The sequence below is a fragment of the Oryctolagus cuniculus genome, chromosome 3 (genome assembly GCF_964237555.1).
Source record: "Oryctolagus cuniculus chromosome 3, mOryCun1.1, whole genome shotgun sequence".
In the NCBI taxonomy this organism is placed as follows: Eukaryota; Metazoa; Chordata; class Mammalia; order Lagomorpha; family Leporidae; genus Oryctolagus; species Oryctolagus cuniculus.
The window spans coordinates 75,690,293-75,710,915 of NC_091434.1; the positions used below are offsets into that span (position 1 = coordinate 75,690,293).

At 40.5% G+C, this 20,623-nt stretch overlaps 1 protein-coding gene across 2 annotated transcripts in view; it reads left to right on the top strand.

The window, feature by feature from the left end:
* GALNT3 (polypeptide N-acetylgalactosaminyltransferase 3) overlaps positions 1–12,638 on the top strand; it is a 54,810-nt gene extending 42,172 nt beyond the window's left edge. For both annotated transcript variants that reach the window (XM_002712246.5, XM_008258695.4), the window contains 4 exons: positions 3,637–3,768; positions 3,982–4,083; positions 9,600–9,752; positions 11,212–12,638. In XM_002712246.5, coding sequence (XP_002712292.2) covers positions 3,637–3,768; positions 3,982–4,083; positions 9,600–9,752; positions 11,212–11,334 — 510 coding nt within the window. In that variant the 3' untranslated portion in view covers positions 11,335–12,638. The remainder of the gene's footprint in view (positions 1–3,636; positions 3,769–3,981; positions 4,084–9,599; positions 9,753–11,211) is intronic.
* Positions 12,639–20,623: the final 7,985 nt, after the last annotated feature.

Genomic DNA, 20,623 nt, shown 5'->3' on the forward strand with positions numbered 1-20,623 from the left:
TTGAGATTTAAAACTATTTGTTAGCATCAGGGCCTCCAGCCAGAGTGGCATGGCAGGGAGCTTCCAAGAGAGGAAAACCCAAAGGGACTGGTGGCAGTCAGCTTTAAGTACAGTTTTGAAGGGAAAAAAACTTGACAATCAGATTGGCTTGCAGTTACCTGGCAGGGACAAAAACCATCAAAAGGCCTCATTTCCAGTTCTTCATCCTGTCTGGCCTGCTAAGGGTGGGATAGGTAACTTGTTTTCACAATAAGCTCTGAGCTCAGGAAGAGCTCTATTTTTTTTTTTTTTTTTTAAGATTTGTTTATGTATTTGAAAGGCAAAGTTACAGGCAGTAGAGGTTGGAAAGGGGGGAGACAGGGAGAGGGAGAAAGATCTTTCCACCCATTGCTTCACTATGTAAATGGCTGCAAATCAAAGCCAAGAGCCCAGGTCTTTCTCACTGGTGGCAGGGGCCACCTTGGGCACTTGGGCCATCTTCCATTGTCTTCCCAGGCATATTAGCGGGGAGCTGGCTCAGAAATGGAGCAGACAAGACTGGGACCAAAGCTCAGTGGGTGTTGCAGGCAGCAGCTTAACTTGTTGCACCACAACACAAACTCAAAGGTTGTTTTCAACTTCAAATTCCAATACTCAGTGAAGGTGTTACCTTGACAAAGCCCTTTTGAGAATGTGATGGAGATAGTACTTCATTGGTGGTAGTTAAGTGGCTGGGCATAGAGAGTACCTCAGAATGTTTCTGTTCTCTCCTTCCCTGTCCTGACATAGGAAATTCATGTCTTGCTTCTCTCCCAGAGTATCTGTGAAGTAAGGAAGTGAAAACTACTCATAACATATGGTATACTTGTTAATACTTGCTCTGTAGAACCTCAGAATCTAGTACGTTAGAACTGAGTGCCATCTGTCTTAATATTGGATGTGGTAAATTAACTAGATGTTAACAAGCTTCAGTGAATGCCACCCAATTCTTTGTAGGAAACAGATAGTGTTAGGGTTTTTTTTGGGGGGAGGGGATATATTTATTAGGAGTGAAGAGAATCAACATTTTGATTATTGGGGCTTGTGTGGTGGTGAAGCAAGTAAAACTGCAACCTGCAACACTCACATCCCATGTGAGGTGCCAGTTCATGTCCTGGCTGTTCCACTTCTGATCCAGCTCCCTGCTAATGGCCTGAGAAAAGCAGTGGAAGATGGCCCTAGTATCTGGACTCCTGCCACCCATTTGGGAGACCCAGATGAGGCTCCTGGCTCCTGGCTTCATCCTGGCCCAATCCTGGTGGTTGCAGCCATCTGTGGAGTGAACCAACAGATGGAAGATACTCCCCCCAACCCAGTGTGTGTGTGTGTGTGTGTGTGTCCCTCTCTCTCTCTAACTCTGCCTTTCAAAATAAATAAATATTTTTAAAGAAAGCATTTAATTGCTCATAAATACTAAATCTATTAAAAAGGGCCGGGTAAGGGGGAGATTGTAAGGTTTTGTGGCGCAGGTTAAGCTGAGGCACCAGCATCCATATCAGAGTGTCAGTTTGAGTTCTGGTTGCTCCACTTCCTATCCAACTTCCTGTTATTGTACCTGGGAAGGCAGAAGAAGCATACTTTGCCCCCAGCCACCCATGTGGGAGAACAAGATGGAATTCCTATCTCCTGCCTTCAGCCTGGCCCAGATTTGGCTGTTGTGGCCATTTGGGAAGTGAACCAGCAGACAAGAGATATATCTCCCTTTCTCTCTCTGCCTTTCTAATAAATAAATACTTTAAAAATTTTTTTGATTATTGTTGTAAAGAATACAAACTCAAAGCACTGTTCGTAGATTGCTTCCCCACCCCTCACCCTGCCAAAGCCACTAAGACAAATTGAGCAGACTGTGAACTGTTCAAGAGTACTTGGCTAAGCAGGCAGATGAGTACTAACTGAAGCTTCTGCTGTGCCTGTCGCCCTGTTTTTACCACAGGGCAGATAGCTCTTCCTGGCAAATTCCCAAGTCAGCTGCAACTCCTTGAGAGCCATGCCTTTTGCTAAAACATCTGGGTTCAAGACACTGAAGTTGGCATAGGGAAATGTTTCTTAGTTGAACTGATAAGCTTTAACATTTACTTGTTCATAAATTTAGGTATCAAATGCAATTTTTCCTGAAACTTTACTGGTACGCAAAATACTTTAAAAAACATTTTTTAGTCCATTAAAATAAGAGAAAATAAAATAAAATTAACTAAAAAATTGCTTTTTCTACAAGTTGCCTAGTTGGGGATGTTATTAATAGTAAGCAACACTGTTAAACTAGAAAGATGTTGTTCTCAAATGTGTTGAGAACATCTTGACAGAAGAAAGAGATAAATCACATATTTGTCTATACCTGTCCTCACACCTCACTTTATAGGACACTTTTAGTATAAATGAATCAGTTTTGGATGGCCACCTACAGAATTTCACTGGAGATCTTTGTCCTGTAAGGGAGGTTACTGGCACAAATGAAAAATAAAATAGCACATTGTTAGTACTTGATTCTGAAAGCAACAGACTTTTTATCAGAATGAATGTTAATAATATTAAATTACATCTTATAGGGGCTGGCACTGTGGTATAGCCAATAAAGCTACCACCTGCAGCAGTGCCAGCAACCCATATCAGTGCCAGTTTGAGTCCCTGCTGCTCCACTTCTGATCTGATCCAGCTCCCTGCTAATGCACCTGGGAAAAAAGCAAAAGATAGCCATAGCCCAAGTGCTTGGGTCCTTGCACCCGCATGGGAGACCCAGAAGAAGTTTCTGACTTTTGGCTTCTGCCTGCCCCAGCCCCAGCTGTTGTGGCCATTTGGGGAATAAAGCAGTGGGTGGAAGATCTCCCTGTCTCTCTGTAACTCTGCCTTTTAATAAATAATTTTTTTAAAAAAATTGTATCTTGCATTTTGGCCTCAATGTTTTGTTTTGTTTTTTTTTTTTTAAAGATTTATTTTATTTATTTGAAAGAGTTAGAGAGAGGTAGAGACAGAGAAGTCTTCCATCCGCTGGTTCACTCCCCAGATGGCCACTACAGCTGGATCTGCGCTGCTCCAAAGCCAGGAGCCAGGAGCTTCTTCCAGGTCTCCCATGCGGGTGCAGGGACCCAAGGACTTGGGCCGTCTGCTGCTGCTATCCCAGGCCATAGCAGAGAGCTGGATTGGAAAAGAAGCAGCCAGGACTAGAACCAACGCCCCTATGGGATGCTGGTACTTCAGGCCAGGGCTTTAACCTGCTGTGCCACAGCACCAGCCCCATCAATTTTTAAATATGTACATATAAACACAAATAGTAACATATCCTGTTTGCTTTTTTATTTGAAGGGCAGAGAGAGAGCACTGCTTTCATCCACTGATTTATTTACCATTTATTTACCAAATGCCTGTAATGGTTGTGGCTGGGCCAAGGCCAAAGTTGGAGCTGGTAAATTAATCCAAGTCTTCCATTTGGATGTCAGAAATTTAATTATTTGAGCCATTACTGCTGCTTCCCAGGGTCTACATTAACACTTTGATGTGGACTGCAGGCATCTTTACATCTTAACTGCTAGGCCAAACGCCAGCTCTAATAGTAGCATTTGAAGTACATTATCAGTACTGTTTTGAGTAAGTATTCCCTTCACTTCTCACTTTTTTCCTCAGAAATCATTTGGTGATCTTTCAAAAAGATTTGAAATAAAAAACCGCCTTCAATGTAAAAATTTTACATGGTATCTGAACACTGTTTATCCAGAAGTGTATGTGCCAGAACTTAATCCTGTTATATCTGGATATGTAAGTATTTTCCTATTCCTTTTTTATTTGATGTGTTTCTTGCCATCAGCATTTATGTGGTTCAGCGAAAATTGCTGAAATACTTTCTGGTGTATTGGTTTTGAGGTTTTACACTATTATTATTAGTAACATGACTTCCAGAAACTAGATGAGAAAATATATAAACTTTGTAGATTTTCAAAACATTTTTATAACTTTGAAATTTTCCTTTAGATTAAAACTGTTGGTCAACCTCTATGCCTGGATGTTGGAGAAAATAATCAAGGAGGCAAACCATTGATTCTGTACACGTGTCATGGACTTGGGGGAAACCAGGTGAGCGCCGTACCTAAGTCTCCCCTCTTAAGGCAATTAAAATCTCAAGAAAGATGTGTGTTTTTCAGAAGTCCTCACTCAGTTTTTTACTCAGGGAAAGTAGTGGGTGAAATGTTTTTAGACTAAGTTTGGCAACTTATATTGAAGTTGTAGAGTATTTTGGTTTACACTCTGGGGCTGAAAACAATTTCAGTGGAAAGGAAAAAGAAAACAATGGGATCATGCCATTCAGAGTTTAAAAATTGTGATGTTCTATGCTGATGTTTGCATTATTTTTGCAAGATTGTACATAAAGGCCATATTTAATTGGATTTAATAACAAGTTGCATCATATATTAATACTCAAACAGCAGTACTTAAGTATTTTTTGTGGGCCACAAAAGTATTTCAGTACCCCCTAACCCCCCACGCACACAAAGGTGTGCTCCTGATTCTCCTTGATGTATGATACCACAGCGTGTTACCACCCTGTTTTACCAATTCAGACTCCAATGTCAAATGGTACTATTTAGCCTACTATGAGTCAAAGATAAATAACTTTATGATTTTTAAATTCCTTTCCTTTTGCAAGTTAACTACAGGATGGATTCGACCATATTCTTTTATTTGTTCATTTAGCAAATTCACTGAGTGACCCTACATGTTAGGGACTTTGGTATGTTCAAACATACCAAAATTTAGACTCTTGGTCTTTCTACAAAACTTTCAAAACCAGCAATTATAGTCAGCATGAGAAGGTCTGGGATAAAGTATTCAGAATACTGTGGGGGTAAAGAAAAAGGCATCGAAACTAGACTGGAGGGCCATATGATTTTCTGGGAAAGGTGACATTGCAAAATGCTTTTGAAAGGAGCTAGAGAAGTCGCTGGTGATGTGAGAACAGAGTGAGAAGAGTGTGAAGAAAGACGTTGTAAGGAGAGGAGCCTGCTATGTATCTTTTCTGGGAACTACAGGTGCATTGGGGTAGTAGAGTCCAACGTTATGTGTAGAGGATTGTCATACTATTTTGATTTGTGTTTAAAAACGTATTTAGTTGAGAGGCAAAGGAACAGAGAGACAGACAATTCCCACCCACTGGTTAACTCCCCAAAATGCCTGCAGTGGCCAGGACTGAGCCTGGGTTGGGGCCAAAGCCAGGAGTCAGGAATTCACTATTGGGCTCCTGTATGGATGGTAGCTATCACCACTGCCTCTTAGAATCTGCATTAGGAGGAAGCTGGAGTAAGGAGCCAGAGTCAGGTATCAAACCCAGATACTCCAGTGTGGCACATGCGCATCTTAACATTTTAACTACTAGGCTAAAAACTCATCCTATGATGTCCAATTTGAACATGATAGAACTTTGGTGATGTTAGTTTTAAGGAGAGAGGCTAAGTACTCTTCCATATTTTTTCCTACTCATTAAGCTCACCTTAATTTAATTTTAATCTTACTCACTTAAAGCAATCACTCTAATAAGGGTTGGAGGTGTAGATGCCCAGAAACCAGAGTGGTAAACTGGATCTGAAAGAGTGTGGTCAAAATGTAATTCTGAATTAGAATGGAGATATAAATATTCCCTCACATAGGCACACACATGCATACATATTTACTTATACTATGTATACCTATCTGTGTGTATATGTATGTGTATAAATTATATAAATATGAGTATACTTTTTTTTAAAGACTTTTTGTTTATTTGAGAGGTAGAGTTACAGACAGAGGGAAAGACAGAGAAAAAGGTCTTCCATCTGCTGGTTTACCCCCAGATGGTTGCAACAGCCAGAGCGGGGCCAATCTGAAGCGAGGAGCCAGGTCTCCCATGTGAGTGCAGGGGCCCAAGGAGTTGGGTCATCTTCCATTGCTTTCCAAGGCCATAGCAGAGAGCTGGATTGGAAGAGGAGCAGCCGGAACTTGAACCGGTGCCATATGGAATGCTGGTACCATAGGTGGGGGCCTAGCCCACTATGCCACAGCGTCAGCCTCTGAGTATACATGTTTGAATGTCCTTCCACCCCTATCTATTAGGAAAAAAGTTATATAAACAACTACTTTCTTTTGGAAATAACACTGGACTATGCTGGTAAAAATTAAGGTTTTGAGCAAAGGAAAATATTTCCTCATTTGTAAAAATTTTATCTTTAAATGTAAATACTTATAAATTTCTCTAGACTTCCTCTGACATATTTATTTTGTTATGAATTTTGACAATATATTATATATGTTCTTTATTCTGTTTTTCTACTATCATTACCATTAAATTTTTTGATTGTTCTATGTCAAGGTTTTTTTTTTTAATTATATGCTGATATAGCTGTCTTTTAGAAATTTGGAAATGAAGAGAAAATATTTAGTATCTATTTGTGTAGAATCTGTACTGAAACATACACTGCTAAAACAGAATAAAGCACAAAGCCTCTGGCCCTGTGAAGCTTCTGTTCCACAGGAAGGGAAAAAATAGACATGAAATGTGTGGAGATGGAAGGGTGTGGTGGGGTGGTTAATTTTAGAGGTTAAGGAAGACCTTTCTGGGAAGATGGCCTTAGAGTGGAGCCTGCATGCATTGGGAGAGGAACCAGGTCCCAGGAGGTAGGATGGGCAAGGGCAGAGGCCTGGAGTCAGGGATTAGAGAAAACAGAAAGCCAGTGTGGCCTGAGCCAAGTGGTCTGGGTGAAGAGGGACAGGAAGTGAGGTCAGAAATAGCAATAAGAAACCTTGTCTCTCAGGGCTTTGTTGTCTCCATTAAGAAACTTGGATTTAATTCTGAGTTAGGAGCCATTGAGCTGGACAGCAGCATTTTGAGCAGGAAAACAATATTGTCTGCCTTATATATACATATATATTTTTAAATATTTATTTTATTTGAGAGGGAGAGACAGAAAGGTCTTCCTTCCATTAGTTCACTCCCCAAATGGCTGCAACAACCAGAGCTGCGCCGATCCGAAGCCAGGAGCCAGGTGCTTCTTCCTGTGGGTGCAGGGGCCCAAGCACTTGGGCCATCCTCCACTGCCCTCCTGGCCAACAGCAGAGAGCTGGACTGGAAGAGGAGTAGCCAGGACTAGAACCGGCGCCCATATGGGATGCCGATGCCTCAGGTGGAGGATTAACCTGCGCCACAGCGCCTTCCCCAGTCTGCCTTATATTTTATTTATTTGAAAGAGTTACAGAGAGAGGTGGAAACAGAGAGAAAGAGGGGTCTTCTATGTGCTGGTTCACTCCCCAAATGGCCACAATGGCTGGAGCTGAGCCAATCTGAAGCCAGGAGCCAGGGGTGTCTTCTGGGTCTCCCACGTGGGTTCAAGGGCCCAAGCACTTCAGCCACCTTCATCTGCTTTCCCAGGCTATAGCAGAGAGCTGGGTCAGAAATGGAACATCTGGGACTCAAACTAGTGCCCGTATCGGATGCTGGTGCTACAGGCTGGGGTTTAACCCACTGTACCACAGCTCCAGCCCCTGTCTTTGAAACCTTAAGGTTACCTTTCTTGGATAGGTTTAATTATAATATTGTTTTCATTATCTAAACCTGTTTCTTCAATATTTCCATCTCTTCAGCTACCAGTTACCAAAATGATTGACAGATTTTTTGTGAGAGGAGATAATTTAGGCACAAGGCTAAGACTGGGAGGAACTCAAGCTATGTGACTCTGTTAATTCAGTTATTTGTTGAGTGCCTACTCTGAGACAACGAGAGGTTTAATACAGTACCACCCTAGTACATAACAGAGATTCAATAAATACTAGTGCTAATACTAATTACTTCATGACTGAAATCAATGTGCTAACTTATTTTGTCTTCAAACTGTGAACATTATGAAATATTTTATGTATAATATATGTTATTGCTAGATAGGATGCTTGACTTTTGGGAAAGCAGGTAGCTGCACACACAATTTTAACAGAATGCTGTAAAAGTTATCGCTGATGTGCAAGGAAAGCCTTGAGCAAGGTGTAACATTGTGAAGTAGGGCAAATTCAAGGAAAGCTGAAGAATGAAGCTAACATTTAAGTTGGCTCTTAAAGGATACTAAGGAGTTATACAGCTAAAAAAAGGGTCAGAAGGGTATTCCAGGCAGAGCACAGACTGTAAAGCAGTCTTTGTGTTGTAGACTTTCTGCATGGGTCGTGTTTTGTGAAAAGAACATAGTCTATGACTGGGACACTGGTTGATGTAAGATTGAAACTGGGAAGTTTCATGTACCAATTAAGAAATATGGACTTCATTGTAGCAATAGTAGTGATTCACTTAAGCGAGGCAGTAGGCACTCAAACCAAGGGTTTAAAAAACTAACTTGCAACAGATTGAATTGCCGGATTGTAAGAACATAAGTCAGAGGTTATCAGGGGTGTTTGAGTAACAGAAGTAAGGATATGGAAGTAATAAGGTATACTAAGCTGATCTTCTGTATATTAAGATAATCGAAAATGAATCTTGATGTGAATGGAAGGGGAGAGGGAGTGGGAAAGGGGAGGGTGGTGGGTGGGAGGGACGGTATGGGGGGGAAAGCCATTGTAACCCATGAGTCGTACTTTGGAAATTTATATTCATTAAATAAAAGATAAAAAAAAAAAAAGGATATGGAAGTAAGAAAGCACAGGATGGGAACATCTGAGAGAGAAATCCTGTAGGACTACTTACTAATTAGTTAATTGGATATGCAAGAAGAAAGCATCCCTAATAGTATCAATAGCTAAAATGTACTGAGTGTTTACTGTGAACTTGTTGTTCTAAGTATTTTATGCATCTTAACCCATTTATCTTCATAACTGTATGTAGGTGAGGAAACTGGGACATGGAAAAAATACTTTATAATTCATAGAATAATGAAACTGCCTCTAATTGAGATGAGTAAGAGAAAGGAGACAATTTTTCTTATAGCCAAACTTTTATTTTTTATTTTAAAATTTATTTTAGAAAGAAGGAGAAAGCACACTCTCATCTTTTGGTTAACTCACCAGACACTCCCCAGAGCTGGGGCTGGGCGGGGCCAAAGCCGGGAACTGGGAACTCAATCCAGGTCTACCATGTTGCTGGTAGGGACCCAACTACTTGGGCCATCACCAGTACCTCCCAGGGTCTGTGGTACCAGGAAGCTGGAGTCAGGAGTGAAGCCAGGTGTTGAACCCAGGTACTCTGATGTGGGACAACAGTGTTTTAACCTGCATCATTACTGCTAGGCTAAACACCCACCATGAGAGGGAACATTTGTGGGAGAAAAAAAGCAGTTAAAATGTCCTTGCCAACTTCTAGGCCCTTTTTTGCATTGTGCTAATGCTAGCCTCCATTTACATGATAGCTTCTGCTATCTGGTATGGTGAGGAAGACAATAATAGCTTGTTAAGTAACCACCTGAAGGTGACTGGCTGAAGGTCGACCATAACATGTTCAATCGTAAAATCTCCACTTTTATTTTGAATAACCACTTTTTGCTGTCTTATTTTGTCTTATTTATACTGGGAGTTGCTGAATGCTTTTCTGTTTTGCAATGGAGCTCACTGGGGTGCTTTTGTCAGTAACAGCACTTTTTGTTCCATAGTACTTTGAATACTCTGCTCAAAATGAAATCCGGCACAACATCCAGAAGGAATTATGTCTTCATGCTGCTCCAGGTAACCTTCAGCTGAAGGCCTGCACCTACAAAGGTCACAACACAGTTGTCACTGGAGAACAGATCTGGGAGATCCAGAAGGTACTTCTTGCCATTAATTCACCCTTTCACTTAATTATTGTGATGAGCTATCATTGCTTATCTGAGAAGACCCATGACACATAGTCCATTAATGTTATTTATCAGAATTCTAAACCTTTATTAACTTAATTATTCTTTGTCTGCCCATATGACAAGGGAATATATCTATGAATTAAATACCCTTAGAGGCCAGCATCGTGGCTCACTAGGCTAATCCTCCGCCTTGCGGCACCGGCACACCGGGTTCTAGTCCCGGTCGAGGTGCCGGATTCTGTCCCGGTTGCCCCTTTTGCAGGCCAGCTCTCTGCTGTGGCCAGGGAGTGCAGTGGAGGATGGCCCAAGTGCTTGGGCCCTGCACCGGCCTGGGAGACCAGGAGAAGTACCTGGCTCCTGCCATCGGATCAGCGCAGTGCACCGGCCACAGCGCGCCGGCTGCGGCGGCCATTGGAGGGTGAACCAATGGCAATGGAAGACCTTTCTCTCTGTCTCTCTCTCTCACTGTCCACTCTGCCTGTCAAAAAAAAAAAAAAAAAAAAAAAAAAAAAAAAAAAAAAAACCTTAGAAGCAAAGTTAGTGTTTAGGTTGCTTGGTTTGAAATATTGTTTATACAGATCAACACTTCTATGAATTATAAATAATTGTGTACATTTTTTACTTTTTTGAGTTCTTACTATGCTTTTTATAATAGTCACAATTTTTTTCTGGCAGAGAAAAAAAAATCATTAGTTGTTTATCACTTAAAGCAACTAATTTTTTCCTCTCCTGTTTCAAACTTTTTCATGAGTCTAGAGTTAAGGGAATACATGACAATTCTTACCTAAAATTGTTTTACGCTACACTAGAATGCCATAAGACTATCTGTCATTCACCAATTGAGATTTTTAAGAGCTTACCACTGATATATCAATGGGGTACTTCTTGTTGGAAAACTGGATTCAAGCCTTATTTAATGACACTTCTGTTTAGTTATATGGTTTTTTATGTTAAAGAGTAGTGACATCAATGGCGGTGTTTGCATCAGAGACAAGTTTTTGTTTGTTTGTTTGTTCTTTGACAGGCAGAGTTAGACAGTGAGAGAGAGAGACAGAGAGAAAGGTCTTCCTTCCGTTGGTTCACCTCCCAAATGGCCGCTACGGCCGGCGGCAGCACCGATCCAAAGCCAGGAGCCAGGTGCTTCCTCCTGGTCTCCCATGCGGGTGCAGGACTCAAGCACTTGGGCCATCCTCTACTGCCTTCCCGGGCTACAGCAGAGAGCTGGACTGGAAGAGGGGCAACCGGGACAGAATCTGGTGCCCCAACTGGGATTAGAACCCCGGGTACCGGCGCCGCAGGCAGAGGATTAACCAAGTGAGCCGCTGCACCGGCCCAGAGACAAGTTTTGATAACACCATAAAGTCATTTTCATGATTATCAATTAACTATGAGTCTTGAAACTAATGTGTGTTTCCTTTCATTCTAGGATCAACTTCTGTATAATCCGCATTTTAAAATGTGCCTTTCAGCAAATGGAGAACATCCAAGCTTAGTGTCATGCAATCCATCAGATCTACTCCAAAAGTGGATTTTTAACCAAAACGAATAAGTGTTCCTTAAAATTAAGGAGTTGGAATGGAGATGTTCTTTCTCATAAAACTGTGATGAGGCATACACTGTAGTTTTGAAAATTATGCAAAAGCAGCTAATCGTAACTTATTCCAAGTGCATTTTTCTTATTTATATCTAAAATGTCTATGTAGCACTGCTGCAGAAATCCTGTAACTTTCTGTTTCAAAGCACAATAACTAGTAATACCAAAGATTATTTTGAAGTGTCCAGAGCTAGGGGAAGAGATGTTTACAGTATGAAGAAAATAATTTTTCAAGTAAAGTGATATTTGGGTGTTTTTTGCACTTGAGGATATGCATAGTTATAGTCACATGCTCACAATTTAAAATATTTCCTCTAGTTTTTTGGGGGGCAAGGAGAAATATTTGATACTGTATTTTTTTAACTATATTGAAATGGATCAATGAAGGTCAAACATTGACCTTTGTGTATAAACCAGGAAATTTTTATAGCTATAGAATTTATTATTTTAAAATGCAAGTAAACATTTTTTGCCATTTATTTACTTGTCTGTCAAATGTTTCCTTAAATAAGAAATTGAATAATAAGAATATTTTAACACTTAAATTTCTTGGCAAATTTTAAAATATTTTTTAGTCTGAAGCTCACACTACTTGATACACTTAAGTCTTCCTTAAAGAGTTTTCTTAAGTAACTATACTGGATGTCTTCCCAAAGCAACTAAAAGATTAAAAAAAAAATTTATAAATTACCTTCTGTTGAAAAGGTATCCTTTTCCTTTCTGCTAGTCTTTTTTCTTACCAAAATTCACTAATCTTGAATGTTTGTGATATTGAATTTCAAATGCAGAATACTTGACTCATATAAAGCTAAATTTTATTTGTTACTGATTCAATTATAGATTGTCTTGGTAATGTTTTTTCATCTAAAAACCTTATTTTTATCTATTTGGAAAACACAATAAAAAATCTTGAACACTATTGTAATCATCTGATTAACTTTTTTCCTCTTTTGTGTAAAATCTATAATTGGTAAAATGTGGGGCCACAATGAATTTTATATATTCAATTTTAAGCAATTATAGGGCTACTTGATGGTTCTTATGTAAAATTCAAATGCTTGAGAGTAATGGCATAAAGATTGGAGAATAGGGGAGATTCTATGTTAGATATTTAGAACTTTTTATACTAATTTCTAATATTCTTTGAGCATCTGATAGTAATTTTTAAATTGATGCTTAGAAAATTTAGCTCTGTTGTCATTATATGTATATATAATTAAATATATAAAATATATAAATATATATAAAATGACTATGTATATATGTTTTTATATCTCGTGTTTTTATTCCAGAAGTTAAAATTTGATTGCCTTCATATTTTAAACTTTGCAGAGCCTCAGTTGTACTTTACTGGCCCCATCTTATTTTCTGTAACTTTGAAGTTGCATTTAAAAAAACTCATTTTCTAATTGATTCCTATGCCACCTTTCATTTCAACTCAACTCATAGTTATTGTATACCTAATTTTGTATCAGAAGTTATGGTAGACAGAGTAAGATTTCTCATTGCCTTTGAGCTATGTCTTGTGAGACAGAAAGAAAAATATTTTGGAAATAGTGAAGGTAAGTGGGATGTTATATCTTATGATGAGCTCGCTATTCATATTTGATATGTAAAGACATATCTCCAATATAGATATAACTAAATATATTCTAGTGCCCACTTGTTTAATTTCTGTTTCTCAACTTGATCCTCAAGATGTGAACAACCATGAGCAAATACTGCCCTTAGAGCTTGTCGTTGCTCTAAAAGCAAACTTCTCCAACATGTGTTATAAATGACTTTTAAAAACTCGATGTTCCTCCATGGCTCAGTCATGTCATCATCACTGAAATCTAGATGGATACTTCCAAAGGTTCATAGAAAATATAATTAAAAGATAAGGATGCAAAGATCATTTGAAATCCTATTTATAGTTTTTTGTAATATGAATTTTTTAACTTGTTGAAGACACTTTGTATTTAGATTAGACTGATTTTATTATGACTGAATAAAATTCATTCACAGGGCAAGTTCTGCTTACTTGATTATAGGAGCCTCTGGCTGTTGCTCAAATGTCTTACAACTAATTTCATTAAGGATTGGCCCATTAGGGTGAGTGGTGCCTTTGAAAAATCTGAGTTTTGGAACCATGCTAACAGGGTGGTATTTATGGAGCCTGGCAGCTGTCCACCTGAGAAATTTGAAGGCACTCAAGTGTGAAATTGTGAAATTCTTGCTCAATTTGAAGCTGCTGTGGCGAATGGTCTAGTTGCTACAGAAGACCTGGCATGTTGCTTTCAGAACCAAGACCTGAGAACCCTGGATGGATAAACTGTACTGCCATCCCTCGTTAGGTCAGCAGAATAGGCTCATTGAAACTGAATCATGACCACACAATTAACTATAGGAGAAAACAAGAAATAAAATAAAATTGCCTATTACCAATGATGATGAATTTTGTTAAGGCTCTGCATTACCAGAGAATGGTTTTGCTGTTAGACAATGTAACAAGTACTGTGCTAACCATCAAAAAAAGTGTAAAACTATAGAGAGCTATTTCTGGGAAAACCAAGTTCAATTCTTACGAAAATCTAGAAAAAAGTAATTTTTTAAAAAAATTTAAGTTATGCAAGTTTCATGTGTTTCATATATATAGATTTAAGAACATAGTGATACTTTCCCCACTACCCTCCCTCCCATACATGCTCTAACCCTCCTCCTCCTCCCTCTCACATTCCCACTCTTAATTTTTATAAAGATATACTTTCAGTTTACTTATTGATCATAAAGTTAACCCTACACTAAGTAGAAGAGTTCAACAGAAGAGACAAGAGCTATCAACAATCATTGAATCTCAAAATGTCCATTTCACTCCAGTGCATTATATTTCAGGTACTCTATAAGTTATCTTGGATCAGGGAAAACATGTGATATCTGTCTTTTTAGGACTGGCTTATTTCAATAAGTAAAATGGTTTCCAGTTGTGTTTATTTTGTTGCAAAAGACAGTATTTCTTTTTTTTTTTAACACCTGATTAGTACTCCATAGTGTATATATACCAAAATCTCTTTATCCAGTCTTCAGTTGACGGACATCTTCAGTTGATGGACATCTGGGTTGATTCTATATCTGAGCTATTGTGAATTGTGCTGCAATAAACCTAGGGGTGTAGATAACTCTTCCAGATGCTGATTTCTTTTGGTTTGGGTTAATTCCCTGGAGTGGGATGACTGGATCATATGGTAGGTCTATATTCAGATTTCTGAGGTATCTCCATACTGTCTTCCACAGTGGCTGCACTAATTTATATTCCTACCAATAGTGGATTAGGGTACTTTTTCCCCTACATCCTTGCCAACCTTTGTTTGTTGATTTCTGCATGAGAGCCATTCTAAGAAGGTGAGGTGAAGCCTCACTGTGGTTTTGATTTGCATTTCCCTGATGGCTAGTGATACTGAGCATTTTTTCAAATGTCTGTTAGCCATTTGAATTTCCTCTCTTGAAGAATGCCTGTTCAAGTCCTTTGTCCATTTCTTAACTGAATCGTTGGTTTTGTTGTTGAATTTCTTCAGCTCTTTATAGATTCTGGATATTAACCTTCATCATTTTCATAGTTTACAAATATTTTCTCCCATTCTGTCAGTTGCCTCTTTGCTGAGTGTTTCTTTTGCAGTGCTTGATGTAATCCCATTTGTCAATTTTGGCTTCATTTTTTTTTTAAAGCTTCATTTATTTGAGACACAGAGTTACAGACAAAGAGAGGGAGGGGCAGAGAGAGGTCTTCCATCCACTGGATCACTCCCCAAATGGCTGCAACGGCGAGAGTTGGGCTGATCTGAAGCCAGGAGGCAGCAACTTCTTCCAGGTCTCCCGCATGGGTGCAGGCCTGAGCGCTTGGGCCGTCTTCTGCTGCTTTCCCAGGAGCATTAGCAGAGAGTTGGATCAGAAGAGGAGCAGCTGGGACACAAACCAGCACCCATATGGGATGCTGGTGCCACAGGTGGAGGCTTAACCTACTATGCCATGGCACTGGCCCCAGAAAAAAAAAAGTCATTTAAAAATGCCAAGTCATGGGTGGATAAGAACTGTAAAAGATAAGGAAAAAATTATCCAGGAAGATTCACAATTTACTTAAAGACAGTAAAAATATCATAAGACAATGCCTTTTTTAGTGCGATTTGTGCAGGAAAGGTGTAGGACTCTCAGACACTAGTTAACAGCATTTTCTTTCTTTATTTTTTTGACAGGCAGAGTTAGTGAGAGAGACAGAGAGAAAGGTCTTCCTTTTTCTGTTGTTCATCCCCCAAATGGCCGCCATGGCCGGCATGCTGCGTCGATCCAAAGCCAGGAGCCAAGTGCTTCCTCCTGGTCTCCCATGTGGGTGCAGGGCCCAAGGACCTGGGCCATCCTCCACTGCCCTTCCGGGCCACAGCAGAGAGCCGGACTGGAAGAGGAGTAACCGGGACAGAATTTGGCGCCCCAACCAGGACTAGAACCCAGGGTGCTGGCACCGCAGGTGGAAGATTAGCCTAGTGAGCCGCGGCACCGACCTAATAGTATTCCTAAAGCAATTAATATGTATGCAATATAGGTGTGAGTTGAAATATTTGGTGTCCTTTTTTATGGGTTTCTGTTTTTAATTGCCTTTTCCAAATCTTAAGCCATAATCACATTGTGCTGGAGAAGAGATTTCTTCTGCACATTTAGTCACTCTTCCTCTCCAGTTTTCAATATTTAGGAAATATATTTTGTGTTTTAGGAATATTAGGCATGAGGGACTAATACAAAATAGTATCTGTTTTCAAGAAGGTCACAGTCTAGTAATGTCATCAGTGAGGTGTCATGACATAATGATGTTTTGGAGGAAGACAATTCCATGATAGTCTACACTCGCAGCTTCTGGTGGGTCTACTGCCAGACACAGGAGAAAATAGAGCCATCATATTTTACAGGTAAATAATTAACACTTACCAGGGCTGGCACTGTGGCATAGCGGGTAAAGCTGCCACCTGCAGTGCCAGCATCCAGTATGGGCACTGGTTCGAGTCTTGGCTGCTCCACTTCCTATCCAGCTCTCTGCTGTGGCCTGGGAAATCAATACAAGATAGCCCAAGTCCTTGGGCCTCTGCGCCCATGTGGGAGACCTGGAAGAAACTCCTGGTTCCTGGCTTCGAACTGGCACAGCTCCAGCCATTGCAGCCAATTGGGAAGTGAACCAGTGGAAGGAAGACCTCTTTATCTCTCTGCCTCTCCTTCTCTCTATGTGTAACTCTTTCAAATAAATAAATAAGTAAATCTTTAAAAAATAATAATACCTTTCTTAAACTTTATTGCACATACCTGAGGATATTCTTTGCCTATAGATTCTGATTCATTAATCCTGAGGGTACAGCCTGTGTTCATGGTACCTTGGTGGCTGGCCCAGAGACCACACATGGAATAGACAGACTACCCACTGAACAATGTCTAGGGTTCCGTGAGTTGACTGTGGTGGCCTTCAACAAACTTTGCATCCCTTTTTACTTCAAGCACCACTGTAAGTCAGTGACTTTGTATCATCCGTTACTGTTGTTATACTCTCTGGCAGCTCCTACATCCTCTGTATATCTCTAAATTGGTCTGTCTCCACTCTCATATCAACTTCTACTCTGCCAACTTTTACTCTTCTTTGTTGATCAGAAAACTCTTATATGAAAGTTCCACTCATTGCTTTGCCTTCACTGAAACTGCAGACCTAATGCTACCTCTTCTGGTTCTGTGGAGAGTTACTGTATTGTTGAGGTTGTTTTTCATCATTTCTCTTGTATTTCAAATACAAGGATCTGGAATAGGTAAGTTCCTCCTTCCAAAATGCTCCGGCTTATTTGAAGTATGTCATGTGGATATATTATCTTCTACTTCTTCAGGCAACCATCAACTATTATTCTGTAGGATATTTCTCTTAACTCATTCCCTCCATTAACAGAATAATTTCTGTATGATTTTCTTTATCACCCTACTTCTGACATCTTCATGGGCAGCTTCATTATCCATGTAAGTGACTCTAGCCAGCATTTACAGACCACCCCATGGGCTTCCTTCAATCACACACTCCCTTGCTATCACTAGTAACCATTTCTTTTCTGAAATTGTGATTACTTTAAACTCTCCAACCACCATCTTCCATCCAAGTTCTTTTATTGTAGCCCTCTTCCAGAACTTTTTCCTACCTTTTTGAGACCTCCAAACAATGGGTTTTGCAATTTACCAGCTGTCACTTTCCTCCAGTCTATACTTATCTTCTTATGGAGACTTGTTTCAATGTATCCTCATTATAAGTTCTCTTCTACTCTCAATTCATGTATCCATTTTTCCATCATGCTTACCTGGAAAATCCAAAATCCTGGATAAATGAAATTATTTGGGGATGGGCATTGAAGTGCAGTGGGTTAAGCTGCTACTTGGGATGCTTACATCCCCTATTGGAATGCCCATTCAAGTCCTGGCTCCTGCTTCTGATCCAGGTTCCTGCTAATGCATCCTGGGTGGCAACAGATGACAGCTCAAGTGCTTAGGCCTCTGCAACCCCATGATGGACCCAGTTGGCTCTCTTGGCTCCTGGCTTCCATCTGACCAAGCTCTGGCTGTTGTTGATATTTGAGGAGTGAACCAACAGATAGATGATACCTCTCTCCCCAACCTTGCTCTGCATTTCAAGTTGATGAATATAAATAAAAAATAAGCATTAAAAATTATTTGCACCCACTTCTTTACCCAAACACTTGTCATGCTGGGATGACAGATTCACCATCATTTTGGAATTATTCATGTTCCTCTCTCATATTGGGTCTCCTGTTTTCATGAGTTCTATGCCTTCTTCTTTCTTAGTTTATTTCCTATTTTGAGAGGACTCTGTTGTACCATTATCTGGGAATGGATCCAAGGTGCACACTTTTTTTTCTGGTTTTTATTTCTGAAATACCTTTATTCTTTCCTCACACTTGGCAGGAAAATTCAATATATATTTCTTGGTTGGACATCTCTTTTTTTTTAACTTTGAAAGTGTTGCCTTGGCCGGCGCCCCAGCTCACTAGGCTAATCCTCTGCCTGCAGTGCTAGCACCCTGGGTTCTAGTCCCGGTTGGGGCGCCAGATTCTGTCCCGGTTGCTCCTCTTCCAGGCCAGCTCTCTGCTGTGGCCAGGGAGTGCAGTGGAGGATGGCCCAAGTGCTTGGGCCCTGCACCCGCATGGGAGACCAGGAGGAAGCACTTGGCTCCTGGCTTTGGATCGGCACAGTGCGCCAGCTGTAGCAGCCATTTGGGAGGTGACCCAATGGAAGGAAGACCTTTCTGTCTCTCTCTCTCACTGTCTAACTCTGACTGTCAAAAAAAAAAAAAAAAAAAGTGTTGCCTCATTTTCTTTTAAATTCCGGTATTGAAATCTCCACTGATTCTTGATCTTTTGTTAGTGGTCTTATTTTTTCCTTGCTGAATACTTAAAGATTTTCTATTTGCCCCAGTGTTCTGAAAATTCATTCATAAACCTTATGTTACAATATATTTTGCTTTTGCTCTTTAAATACTCATGTCTTTAAATTCTGAGGCATTTTCTGAATATTTTTGAATTTTGAATATTTTTTCTGAATATTCCTTTTTTGAATATTTCTTTTTCTGAAAATTTCTTTTTTGAGATTTATTTATTCACTTGAAAGGCAGAGTTACAGAAAGGCAGAGGCAGAGACAGGGAGATATCTTCCACCTGCGGGTTTACTCACCAAATGGCCGCCATGGCTGGAGCTGGGCCAGTCTTAATCCAGAAGCTTCTTCCAGGTCTCCCTCTCAGTTCAGGAGCCCAAGTACTTAGGCCACCTTCCACTGCTTTCTCAGGCACAATAGCAGGTAGCTAGATTGAAAGTGGAGCAGCTGAGACTTGAACTGGCACCCATGTGGGATGCTGGCACTGCAGGTGGCTACTTACCCTGCTATGCCACAGCACCAGCCCCATGAATTTTGTCTCTTTTCCGTTCTTAGTTTCTTTCTGGAAATCTTGTAACAGGTCCTGATATACTAATCTACCAATCTATTTAGGAGAGCAGCTTCACTCGCCTACACCATACTATACATATCTGTCTATTTTCCAGAAGATATTCTTCATATAATTCTCTAAGCTTTTTATTGAGTTTCTTCTTTCTTTTCTTTTCTTTTTTTTTCTTTCTTTTTTTTTTTTTGACAGGCAGAGTGGACAGTGAGAGAGAGATAGAGAGAAAGGTCTTCCTTTTCCGTTGGTTCACCCCTCAATGGCTGCTGCAGCCAGCGCACTGTGGCCGGCGCACCGCGCTGATCCGAAGCCAGGAGCCAGGTGCTTCTCCTGGTCCCCCATGCGAGTGCAGGGCCCAAGCACTTGGGCCATCCTCCACTGCACTCCTGGGCCACAGCAGAGAGCTGGACTGGAAGAGGAGCAACCAGAATCCAACGCCCTGACCGGGACTAGAACCCAGCGTGCTGGCGCCGCAGGCGGAGGATTAGCCTAGTGAGCTGTGGCGCCGGCCATGAGTTTCTTATTTCTGTCATTTGTAATTTCTAAGAGCACATTCTTGTTCTCTGAATGCTTCTTGTATACAGCTCTGTTATTTTATGAATGTTTTTTGTTTTTATCTTTTTTCTAAAAGTTTTTATTTGACAAGTAAAGTTACAGACAGTGAGAGGGAGAGAGAGAGAAAGGTCTTCCATCTGCTGGTTCACTCGCCAAATGACTGCAATGGCCAGAACTGTACCAAGCTGAAGCCAGGAGCCAGGAGTCTCCTCTCATTCTCTCATGTGGGTGCAGGGGCCCAACCACTTGGGCCATCTTCCACTGCTTTCCCAGGCCATCAGCAGAGAGCTGAATGGGAAGAGGAGCAGCCGGGACTTGAACTGGCACTGCAGGTGGATTAACCTGTACCACAGTACCAGTTCTTCTTTTTATCTTTCTAATATAAATGGTAGATTTCTTTCCAATTATTTATTTACTTTTTCATTTATTTATTTATTATCACTTGTATTTGAAAGAGAATTTCCATTCACCGGCTCACTCTCCAAATGTCAACAACAGCCAGAGTTGGGCCAGTCAGAACCAGGAACCCAGAACTCAAGCTGAGTTTCCCTCATGGTGACAAAGACCCAGGTACTTGAGCTATCATCTGCTGCCTCCCAGCTTGGGTGTTAGCCAGAAGCTGGATCTGAAGTGAAGGAGCCAGTACTCAAACCCTCTGATAAGTGATGCAGGAGTCCCAAGTGGTGACTTGT